The sequence below is a fragment of the Hemiscyllium ocellatum genome, chromosome 16 (assembly GCF_020745735.1).
Source record: "Hemiscyllium ocellatum isolate sHemOce1 chromosome 16, sHemOce1.pat.X.cur, whole genome shotgun sequence".
NCBI classification, from domain to species: Eukaryota; Metazoa; Chordata; class Chondrichthyes; order Orectolobiformes; family Hemiscylliidae; genus Hemiscyllium; species Hemiscyllium ocellatum.
In genome coordinates, this window is record NC_083416.1 from 70,869,193 (window position 1) to 70,881,689 (window position 12,497).

Here is a 12,497-nt window from a genome sequence, read left to right on the forward strand (position 1 = left end):
TTGATTGAAGTCAACTTTGAACAGATGCTGTAGTTTGAACCCAGGTCCTCAGAACATTAACCCATGTCTCTTGATCACTAGTCCAGTGACATTACCACTATGCTATCATCTTCCACAATTTAGATTCTAGATTCAACAAAGGTTGAACTGGTGTGGAATTGTCAAGTTGAAGACAATTTCAATGAGAATGAGAGTTGTACCTCAAATATTCAAAGTCACATTCGAAGCAAATAGCCACATATGCCCATGAGATATAACCACCCTTCAAACCAGTGGGAAATACTGTGATATATATAACCAACTTATACAGTTACATGATATCTGCACCCAACTTGACAAATGCAAACTAACTGTAGCGTCAAATGTCAGTACTTACTTCATCTTAAACAGTTTATCTCTGGTCTGATTGATCTCTGTGGCTTTTGTATGAAGCCAATCTTCCAGTTGTCTCTTGTTTGGGAAATGCCCCAACAGCAAGACCAATTCCTCATTGCGCCTTGACTTAATCTTCCTGATCTGTTCTTCTTTGTCAGCCTGACAGAAACAAATGGATTTCCAGTGTGCATAAGCATGAGGAAACATTTAAAAAAATTCACCAGTAGTAACTTGTGCAAACGTAATGCAGAGAGAATAACTAAAAAGCCATAGCTTTGGAGATTCAGTTCATCTGTGAAACAAGGAGAAAAGGTTCAATGGTCCAATCAAATAATGTGGCGTCAAGTTGCTGAAATTAAAAAAAGTCAATAATATTCTTTTTCCCAATTCTTTTTTGATCAATATACTATTTTTCACCAGAATTTATCCCAGACTTTTAAGCTTGGGCATCAATACAGAAAAACTAATTCAGCTCAGTGCTCAACTCAAGTTTGAATGGTTTTTGCCCAAAACATCGATTTTCCTGCTCCTCCGATGTTGCCTGACTTGCTGTGTTTTTCCAGTACCACACTCTCGACTCTAATCTCCAGTATCTGCAGTCCTCACTTTCGCCTGGCCTCCACACCTGCCAATTTAACGCTGATTAAAACAACTAAAGCAAAAAAAAACCAAAGAACTGAGAATGCTGGAAATCTGAAAGTGCTGGAAAAACTTAGCAGGTCTGATAGCATCTGTGGAGGGAAAGCAGAATTAACATTTCAGTCCAATGACGAGTTTTATTAATTCTGCTTTTTCTCTGCAGATACTACCCGATCTGCTGAGCTTTTTTTCCAGCAAGTTCTGATTCAAACAACTTGACTACATTGGCCTCTGGGAGATAGCTTGGAACAAAGAGGGGACTCCAAGGAAAGACTGAGTAAGGATGGACCAAGGCAGGTCTTAGTGAACCGAAGCGAAGAACCCATGAGTTCTTGGCAGACCAAACAAGGAAGCCATTGACCCCGAAAAATAACATTCCAGCTCTTTGTTGAGTTCCATCAATTCAAACTGCTGAAATCTTCAATATCCCAGGAAACCTACTAAAATAACCTGTTTCACTAACAGCCGAATTCCAAGTGAAGATAGAAGTGAGGCCATGAAGGGAGAAGAACTCTGACTCTTTTAACGGACGATTTATGGGATTAGCATCAATTAGAGTCCAGAGAGAGATTTTCAACAGACCCATACTCACAAAAGTAGTGAGTGACTCAACTCAAAAGGTTCTTTATTTTTAAAATATGTTATTGAAGGAAATATGCTTACCTTTAGGTATTGCAACAATAGTATATTTCACTAACTAAGTAGGCTTGATTTAAAAAAACAAAACTGCGAATGATGTAAATCAGAAACAAAATTAGGAATTGCTGGAAAAACTCAGGTCAGGCAGCATCCTTGAAGAGAAATCAGAGTTAATGTTCCTGGTCTGGTGACCCTTTCTTAGAACTGATGGTAGCTAGGAAAATGTTGGTTTATAGGAAGATAAGGTTGGGGGGTAAGGAGTAAGCATGGAGCCCCCTCGAAGAGAAAGAAGAACAGCTGGCACAGACAAAGGAGTGGATAGAAGTGTGATAGCTATAAATGGCTAACAATAGGTAGTGCGTAATGGTAGACTGTGTGATAACAAGGCCTGGTGCGGGTATGGGTGTGGGTGCGGGGGAGCACATTGGAGAGTTCAGGCCCTAAAATTATTGAACTCAACACAGAGTCTGGAGGGCTGGAACATAAGGTATTGTTCTTCCAGTTTGTACTGACCTTTGCTAGAGCACTACAGCAAGCCTGAGACTGAGATGTTGACCGGGGAACACCATGGTGTGTTAAAATAGCAGGCAACTGGAAGCTCAGGGTCTTTGTTGCAGACAGAATGTAACATATACATGTTCTGTGAAGCGGTCACTCAGTCTACTCTTGGTTTCCCCAATGTAGAGGAACACCTATGTTCTGCCCGCAAAAAAAGGCCCTGAGCTTCCAGTTGCCTGCTACTTTAACAAATCACCCAATTCCCTGGCTTGCTGAAAAAACATCTAATTTTCCAATTGGGAACCCTGCAGCCCTACAGACTCAATTCAGAGTTCAATCATTTTAAGCCCTGGACTCCTCCATGTCCTGGCCCCCAACCCCACACACCAGGCCTTGTTATCACAGTCTGCCATTGCACACTACCTATTATTGGCCTCTAACAGTTTCCATTAACAGCTATTCACCTGCCCAGCCAGATTGTTATCTACTCCTTTGTCTGACCGACTGTTCTTACCTCTCTCTCTCTGGGGGCTCTGTCCCTGTGGATTGTTTATTCCTTGTCCCCTCCCCTGTCTTCTGCATATAAACCAACATTATTCCTAGCTACCATCAGTTCTGAGGAAGGGTCACCAGATCTGAAACATTAACTCTGATTTCTCTTCACTGATGCTGCCAGACCTGCTAAGCTTTTCCAGCAACTTCGATTTTTGCTCATACTTGTTGTTACCTAAGTCAATGTTCATTTATCATCTCCAGCCTGCTACACCACATAATCATAACATGGCTCCTCGGAGATGGAATTCCAAACACTTACCTTTTCTTAGCTCACTTTATACCTTTCATTGACACATACCTATCAATCTCAGTTTTAAAATTAACAAATCGATCTAGTACCAAATGTCATTTGCAGAAAAGATTCCAAACATCTATAACTGCTGTATGATGTTTTCCCCTGTTTCACTCCCAAAGGGTCTGGATAGAAATAATCTGTTCAGATGTGTTAATGCACAACACTAGAACTGGCGAGCCTTCAACCTGGGTCTCCTGGCTTAGAAGAAGGGACACAACCACTGCACCACAGGAGTGCTCAAAGTAAAATAAATGCTTAAACAGTGTTGCATAGTTAAGGACTCGAAAACAAGTGGAAACAGTTTCTTTGAATCCTATTTGCTCACCTTAATATCTTGAAAATATTAATTAAATCACTCCTTAAATTTGTAAGGGTAAATGCCCTGATTGATGAGAGCTCAGCAATCCTTTGTATTTAATATAAATTAAGTCATCCAAACAATACAAGAACTACCTGAGTGTCAGAAACCACATTAGTATTCAGATGATGATTAAAGACCATGAAGCTTCTTAGTTGTCTGTCACATGTGTTTCAATTGTTTCACAACACAACAGGTTCCTTTGACACATTATTGTAGACATGGTTTCCCAAACGTAATTAGTCTTATCTGCTTGCGTCTGGCCCATACCCGACTCAACCTTTCCTATCTATGTACTTGTCTAAATGTCATTTAAAAGTTATAACTGTACCTGCCTCTACCACTTCCTTTGGTAACTCATTCTGCACACATGCACCATACCCTGTGTTGAAAATGTTGCCCCTCAGGTTCCTTTAAAACCTTTCCCTTCTCACCATAAACCTATGCCCTCTAGTTTTGGACTTTACCACCATAGCGAAAAAACCCTTGGCTATTCACCCTATCCAAGCCCCTCATGATTTTCATAGAATCCCTACAGTGTGGAAACAGATTATTAGGCCCAAAACTGACTCTCCGAAGAAGGTCCCTCCCAGAGTCACCCCCCTGCCCTATCCCTGTTAACTCTTTATATCCCATTCATGGTCTACCTAACTTATACATCCTTGGACACTTAGGGAAATTTAGCATGGTTGTGCACATTTTGGACTATGGGGAGAAACTGACAGGAAGAACATGCAAACTCCACACAGACAGTAGCCCGAGGTTGGAATTAAACCGAAGTTCCTGGCACTGTAAGGCAGTAGTGATAACCACTGAGCCCACCGTGTTGCGAATAAACCTCTACTTGGTCACCCCCCAGCTTGCTATGGTCCAGCGAAGAAAGCTCATCCAGCCTCTCCTTATAACTCAAGCCCTCCAGAGTTGGAAACTTCCTTCTAAGTCTTCTCTGTACCCTTCCCAGTTTAATAAGCATCCTTCCTATAGCAGGGTGAACAGAATTGTATTCAGTACTCTCAGTGTGATCTTACCAATACCTTGCACATTTGAACATGACAACCAAACTCTTATACTCAGTGAAAGCAATGAAAGCAAACATGCTAAATGCATTCTTCACCACCCTGTCTACTTGTGACACTACTTTAAAGGAAGTATGCACCTGCACTCCCAGGTCTCTGTGTTTGACGACACTCCCTACGGCCCTACCATTATCTGTTTAAGTCCTGTCCTGGTTTGTCTTAACAAAATGCAACCCCTCTGATTTATCTGAAATAAACTCCATCTGCCTTTTCTTGGCCCAATGGCTCAGCTGTTTAAGATCCCATTATATTCTTAGATAACCTCCTTCATTGTCCACTACACCACTAATTTTGGTGTCTTTGCAAACTTACTAACCATGCCTCCCGTATTTTCATCCAAATTGTTTATATAAATGACGAACAACAGTGGATCAAGCACCGATCCTTGCAGCACACTACTTGTCACAGGCCTCCTGTCTAAACAACAACACTCTACGACCACCAGCACTCTGTGTTCTACCGTCAAGCCAATTTTGTGTCCAATTAGCGAGCTCTTGCTAAATTACATATGATCTAATTTGCTAACCAGTCTACCATGTGGAACATTGTTGAAGACCTTGCAAAAGCCCTTGCACACAACATCTACAGCTCTGCCTTCAATCTCTTTTTGTCACCTCTTCAAAACGTTAAAGTTGGAGAGATAGAACCTCCCTCTGTCAAAGCCATGCTGACTATCCCAAATCAGTCCTTGCCTTTCCAAAAGCATGTAAATCCCATGTTTTGAAATCTCCTCCAACAACTTAAACACTACTGACATCAGGCTCACCAGCCTGTAGTTCCTTGGGTTTTCCTTGCAGCCTTTTTAAAATAATGGCGCAACTTTAACCATCCTCCATCATCTCACCCATGGCTATCAATGATCCAACTATCTCTGCTAATGATTTCTTCCCTAGCCTCCCACGATATCTTGGGATACATTTGATCAGATCCTGGGGATTTATCTACCTTTATACATTTTAAGAACAACACCACCTGTTCTGTAATACGGATTATTTTCAAGACATCAATATTTATGTCTGAGTTCCCTAACTTTCATGTCTTTTTCTACAGTAAATACTGATGAGAAGTATTTATTTCTGATCTCATCCATCTTCTAGAGCTCTACAGACACATGATAGACACATTCCTGGATTACAGCTGCAAATGTGTTGCTGGTCAAAGCACAGCAGGTTAGGCAGCATCTCAGGAATAGAGAATTCGACGTTTCGAGCATAAGCCCTTCATCAGGAATAAGAGAGAGAGAGCCAAGCCGGCTGAGATAAAAGGTAGGGAGGAGGGACTAGGGGGAGGGGCGATGGAGGTGGGATAGGTGGAAGGAGGTCAAGGTGAGGGTGATAGGCCGGAGTGGGGTGGGGGCGGAGAGGTCAGGAAGAGGATTGCAGGTTAGGAGGGCGGTGCTGAGTTGAGGGAACCGACTGAGACAAGGTGGGGGGAGGGGAAATGAGGAAGCTGGAGAAATCTGAATTCATACCTTGTGGTTGGAGGGTTCCCAGGCGGAAGATGAGGCGCTCCTCATCTTCCGCCTGGGAACCCTCCAACCACAAGGTATGAATTCAGATTTCTCCAGCTTCCTCATTTCCCCTCCCCCCACCTTGTCTCAGTCGGTTCCCTCAACTCAGCACCGCCCTCCTAACCTGCAATCCTCTTCCTGACCTCTCCGCCCCCACCCCACTCCGGCCTATCACCCTCACCTTGACCTCCTTCCACCTATCCCACCTCCATCGCCCCTCCCCCTAGTCCCTCCTCCCTACCTTTTATCTCAGCCGGCTTGGCTCTCTCTCTCTTATTCCTGATGAAGGGCTTATGCTCGAAACGTCGAATTCTCTATTCCTGAGATGCTGCCTAACCTGCTGTGCTTTGACCAGCAACACATTTGCAGCTGTGATCTCCAGCATCTGCAGACCTCATTTTTTACATTCCTGGATTACTACAATGTTAACTGTAGAACAATTAAATAACCATACAAAGTAGAAAACCTTGTGGTGCAGCAGTAATGTCTCTACGTCTGAGCTAGGAGTCTTGGGTTTAAGCTCCATCTGCTCCAGAGGTGAGTCATTACAACCCAAAACAGGGTAATTAAAAATATCTACACAGCAAAAGTGAAACAGATGGACAAAAGGCACACACCCATTTACCTTGTCTTTTTTCAGCATTTCCATCTGAGTTCTGGCCGTAGTGTGCAAGTTTAACATCTCCATTTCCTGATCGAGTTTCCTTAAGGACTTGTCCAGTGCTCCCTTTTCATTTAGCAGATTCACCAGTTCAGCCTTCAGGCTCTCCACTTTGCTGCCTCTTTCTGCACGGTCGAGATCATGCTCCTGAAGAGCCAATAAATTCAGGAACAAGTGAGAAGTCACAAAGGCACCAGAAACAGTTAGGAGTCTGTTCACTGGAGATGTTAGAAAAAGGACCAGAAAGCAAACTATTATCCGCAAGCCATTCTGAAGGAGGGTCACTGGACCCAAAACATTAATTTTGATTTCTCTACATCGATGATGCCAGATCTGCTGAGCTTTTCCAGCAACTTCTGTTTCTATTTCTATTATTTGCAACTTTGGTGTCACTATTTAATTCTATACTTCCTTTCCCATAAATGACAGTTGCATTCTAGGAATGGGTGTCGAAACAGGTGTAAACCTAGATATTTCGTTCCTCAGCTTTAACTATTTCCCTGCCGTTTCACATTTTTCACTTCATATTCTAACCCTCTCTAAAACATACATTCACTGGTCATTTCCACTGAGCCCTACCATGTTAAAGGTGTTTCAATGGAGATGCTCCACGTCTTGCCTTCTAGCCTCCAGGCAGATACATTTCCATTGAATTTCCATTGGTGGGCGGCATGGTGGCACAGTGGTTAGCACTGCTGCCTCACAGCGCGTGAGACCCGGGTTCAATTCCCGACTCAGGTGTGGAGTTTGCACGTTCTCCCCATGTCTGCGTGGGTTTCCTCCGGGTGCTCCGGTTTCCTCCCACAGTCCAAAGATGTGCGGGTCAGGTGAATTGGCTATGCTAAATTGCCTGTAGTGTTAGGTAAGTGGTAAACGTAGGGGTATGGGTGGGTTGCGCTTCGGCGGGTCGGTGTGGACTTGTTGGGCCGAAGGGCCTGTTTCCACACTGTAAGTAATCTAAAACTTTGTTGATGCCATTTTCAATGTAATGTTTGTGGGACACACAGAAGTACGTACTCAAATCTTACATATATCAGGGTCACTGGCATTAGTCCAACAGGCTGTAGCTGACATAGCTTAGTCAAAATGAAAATTTATTCAGCATCTTTGGCAGACAGAGGTGGGTCAGGGTATTTCTTTCCAACAACATACTTTTATATTGCACTTTCAATAAATCATCCCACTTCACAGGAACGTCATGGAATAAAATTGGCTTAAAGGCAATAATCTAAAGGATCAATTTGTGTCAGTGTATCACTTAGTCAATAACCTGAGTCACACAGCTCCAGGGAAGATTAGTAAATGTCAAGCCTTCACTGAACTCTTATACCTTGCCATTCTGTGAGTGATGAACTCACCAAGGACCCTGCTGCCTCCTCAAACCACAACAAAAAGTCCACACAACAAGTTGCTCAGACAGTACCTTTCTAAGATTTATTAAACCTTTTTTCTAATTGTTTTCCTGAACAAAATAGCACTAGAGATGTCTGATCCAGTCAGCATTCATGGCAGATTGGTACAAAAGATGAAGTCACATGATATCAAGGTGAGCTGGCAAGATGGAGATAGAACTGGCTTAGTCATAGGAAACAGAGGGTAGCAGTGGAAGGATGCTTTTCGGAATGGAGATTGTGACTAGCTGTGTTCCAAAAGGACCAGTGCTGGGACCTCTGCTGTTCGTGGTCTATATGAAGGATTTGGAGGAAAACAGAGCTGGTCTAATTGGTAAGTTTGTGGAAAATACAAAGATTGGTGGAGTTGCAGATCATGAGGAGGATTGTCAGAGGATACAGCAGGAAATAGGTCAGTTGGAGGCATGAGCAGAAAAATGGCAGATGGAGTTTAATCCGGACACATGTGAGGTGATGCATTTTGGAAGGTCAAGCGCACGTGGAAATTATTCAGTGAATGCAGAACCCTTAGGAGTATTGATAAGCAGAGGGATCTGGGTATGCAGGTTCACACAGCACTGAAGGTGGCAGCGCAGTTGGATGAGGCAGTAAGAAAAAAAGGTCTATGGCATGCTTGCCTTTATTGGAAGGGGTATTGAGTATAAGGAAAGGCAAGTTATGCTGCAGCTTTATAGAACTTTATTTAGGCCACACTTGGAATATTGCATACAATTCTGGTCACCACACTACTTAACATCTGTAGTTGGGAAAATGCTGGAGGCTATCATTAAAAAAGAAAGTGAGACATCTGGATGAAAAGGGTTCCATTAGACAGGTGCAGCATGGATTCAGGAATCTTTGAGGATGTGACAAGTGCTGATGGGAGGAGAACAAGAGGATGTTGTATAATTGGATTTCCAGAAGGCGTTTGATAAGGTGCCACATAAAAGACTCCTCCATAAGGTGAGAATGCATAGAGTTGTGGGGAACGCACTAGCATGGAATCGAGGAACTGGATAACCAACAGAAAGCAGAGAGTTGGGATAAATGGGCGTTTCTCTGGTTGGAGATCAGTGGTGAATGGGGTGCAACAGGGGTCGGTGTTGGGCCCGTAACTGTTCATGATAACATACAAATGATCTGGAAGAGGGGACCGAGTGTAACGTATTCAAGTTTGCTGATGACACTAACTTGAATGGAAAGGCAAACTGTGTAGACGATGTGGATAGTTTGCAGAGAGATTTAGATAGGTTAAGTGAGTGGGCAAAGGTCTGGCAGATGGAGGAGAATGTTGGTAAAAGTGTGGTTATTCACTTTGGAAGTAAAAGTAGTAGATCAGAATATTATTTAAAAGGTGAAAGATTGCAACATGACAATGTGCAGATGAACTAAAGAGTGCTCGTACATGAATTGCTGTAACTTGATTTGCAGGTGCAACAGATAATCAGAAAGGCAAACAGAATATTGGCTTTCAAAAGAGGGTGGATTTCAGGGAAGGGGGGGGGGATCTGCTGCAATCGTACGAGGTGTTGGTGAGGCCACACATCGAGTATTGTGTGCAGCTCTGGTCTCCTTACTTGAGGAAAGATATACTGGCTTTGGAGGTGGTGCAGAGGAGGTGCACCAAGCTGATTCCAGACATAAGGGGGTTACCCTATGAGGAGAGGTTGTGCCGCCTGGGACTGTACTCACTAGGAATTGAGAAGAATGAGAGGGTATCATACAGAGACATAAAATTATGGAAGAGATCGATAAATTAGAGGCAGGAAAGTTCTTTCCGCTGGTGGGTGAGACTAGGATGAGGGGACATGGCCTCAAAATTAGTAGGGAGTAGATTTCAGCCAAAGATGAGGAGGAACTGCTTTTCCCAGAGAGTAGTAAATCTATGGAATTCTCTGCCCAAGGAAGCAGTAGATGCAGCTTCATTAAATATACTCAAGACAAAGCTGGATGTGTTTTTGCATAGTAGGGGAATTAAGGATAATGGGAATAATGCAGGTAGGAAAAATTGACACGATGGATAGATCAGCGTGACCTTAAGGAATGGCAAAGCAGGCTCGACGGGCCAAATGGTCTACTTCTGCTTCTATTGCTATGAAATGATGAATGTTTTGGAGAGGGTACAGAAAAGGTTTGCCAGGATGTTGCCTGGTATGGGGGATTTTTAGCTATGGAGAAAGGTTGGGTAGACCAGGTTTGTTTTCACTTTAATGCAGGAGGTTGAGGGGGCAACCAGAAAGAAGTTTATCAGGTTATAAATGGCATGGATAGTGTGAAAAGTGTGATCTTTTCCCCAGGGAGAAGGAATCAATTATTAGGGGAGACCAGTTCCGAAATGGGGGAGTGGCAGGGGGACTTTAAAATAGAGGCATCAGGCAAGTTTTTCACACCTAGGGGAGTGCCTAGAGTGCACTGCCAGAGATGATGGTGGATGCTGACACAATAGCAGCATTCAAGAATCACCTGGACAAACACATGAATAGGGAGGCAACAGAGGGTTACACATCCTGTAGGTGAAGACATTTTTAGTATGGAAGGGCAAAATGTGTCGGTGGAGTCTTGGAGGGCCTGTTCTTGTGCTGTACTGTTCTTTGTTGTAATTCAATTTGAATCTTCTTGCTTTGAATACAGACTTCCACCAGAGATAACTGCATAATGTAAAGCTGGTGATATGTTTGACTGAAGAACAAGTTTGTAAGTCATATAACCACAAGGGAGCGAATGCATCTGGACACTAGCATTACAGATTGTTCAACTTAGAAACTTCTGACGCAGTATTGAGTGGGAGTATTATAGTTCAACACTCAAAACATAAATATATGGATTGCCCATTGATTAATTTTGATCATTATTAGCAAATTACCACACTGCTGTCTGCTGTTTAAGTCCTTGAGCTGGAACCATCAGATAATGAACAGATAACAGTTCAGTCAAATGAATCCTCTCATTCAACAATGCTTCTTGGCAAAAGTGGTTGCACATCTATTCAATATCTTTTGGTTGTTTTCAGGATTTTAACTACCTCTCATTCAAATCACCATGTCACTGTCTGTACTTTCCTTCCTACTAGCAAGTGAATTCACCCGTAGGATCATATTTGTATCCTATACAGAAAATAATGCGTTTATATAGCACCTTCCACCACAATCGGATGTGCAAATTATGCACTTGGGAAGTGCAATCATTATTGCAATCGAGGATACAGCAAAGTTGCAGACTGCATTAATCCATCAAACAACTATAATAACAACGGCCAGATGTTCTGCTTTTATAATATGATTCAGGGCTACATAGTCCACAATATCAGGAGGTAATTCCCCTGCTCATCTTCAATGTGGTACCAGGAAATCTTATTTGTACCTCATATGCCACACAAGACCTCAGCTTAAAGTCTCATTGAAACAAAGGTATTGCTGGCAGTGCAAAACTCCCACAGTCCTGCCTCAAACATTGCTAAATTCAGGAATCTATAGCCCCTACAATGTTTATCTGGATAGTTGGAGTGCATATAGTGGAAGGAACAATGTGAAAGTTGGAGTTCCTTCGCTGCCTTACCGCTTTGTTGAGTTCCTGGTCCAATTCTTGCAATCTAGTGGAAGACCCTTCCAGTTGCTGGAGTTCCAACTTAACATTCTTCAGCTCATCCTGTCTCTTTCGCTGAATGCCCGACTTAAGTTCAATTGTTCGTTCCAGTCCTGTCTTTGTATCTCTAAGCTCATCAATCTGCCGCTGCTTGGTTGCTTCTTTTGCTGCATATTCTCCCTATTAAAACAAGCATGTTTTGAATGTTTGTAGTAATCCATGTTGGGTGTATGAAGGCAGCAACGGACTCAGGATCCAATTGTCGACAAATACCTTGCCACATCTGTAAATCTGAAAATCCTAAAAGGTCCACAGGTTGAACGCTATTTTACAATCTGGCTCAAAATTAGACCATAAGACATTGTACGTTAAAAAATGCACTTCGTACAATGTTAAGGGACTCCTCGCCAATTCATAGCTAGTGTTTTACTTTTCAAATGCAGTCGTTTATAATTTAATGTAATGTAATGCAGGAAACCTGGCAATCAATAGATGCACATGATAATGAAGCAGATAATCTACTTCAGTGATAATGGGTGAAAGAGTAAACATTCTGTAACACATTAAACTTAAATTAAAAAAAAACAAGTTTGATTGTGGTTGTTCTAAAGTGAAATGATTCGAAGAAAATTGTAAGCTTTCAATTTGTACTTTCTTAGCTCAATGTTGTCTACAAATTGTTGGGTGGGGAGGCTCAACTGCCTGACCACAACAAAATACAGTTATACAGTTGGTAAGTTCAGTCAAATTAGGACCCTGTCTTCCAAAAGCACATCCAGAAGCCAACCACAGTCCAGGTTTGCTCAGCAGGACAGTCCACATTTTTACCATGATGTGGAGGAGCCAGTGCTGGACTGGGGTGGACAAAGTTAAAATTCACAACACCAGATTATAGAGGTAAAAACAATGACTGCAGAT

General features: G+C 42.5%; 1 protein-coding gene across 5 annotated transcripts in view; it reads right to left on the minus strand.

Annotated features, from left to right (window-relative positions):
• The window catches only part of rad50 (RAD50 homolog, double strand break repair protein), a 157,656-nt gene that overhangs the window by 93,125 nt on the left and 52,034 nt on the right, over window positions 1-12,497 (minus strand). For all 5 annotated transcript variants that reach the window (XM_060837367.1, XM_060837364.1, XM_060837365.1 and 2 more), the window contains 3 exons: window positions 11,553-11,759; window positions 6,571-6,753; window positions 377-534 (listed from right to left, as the gene is read on the minus strand). In XM_060837367.1, coding sequence (XP_060693350.1) covers window positions 377-534; window positions 6,571-6,753; window positions 11,553-11,759 — 548 coding nt within the window. The remainder of the gene's footprint in view (window positions 1-376; window positions 535-6,570; window positions 6,754-11,552; window positions 11,760-12,497) is intronic.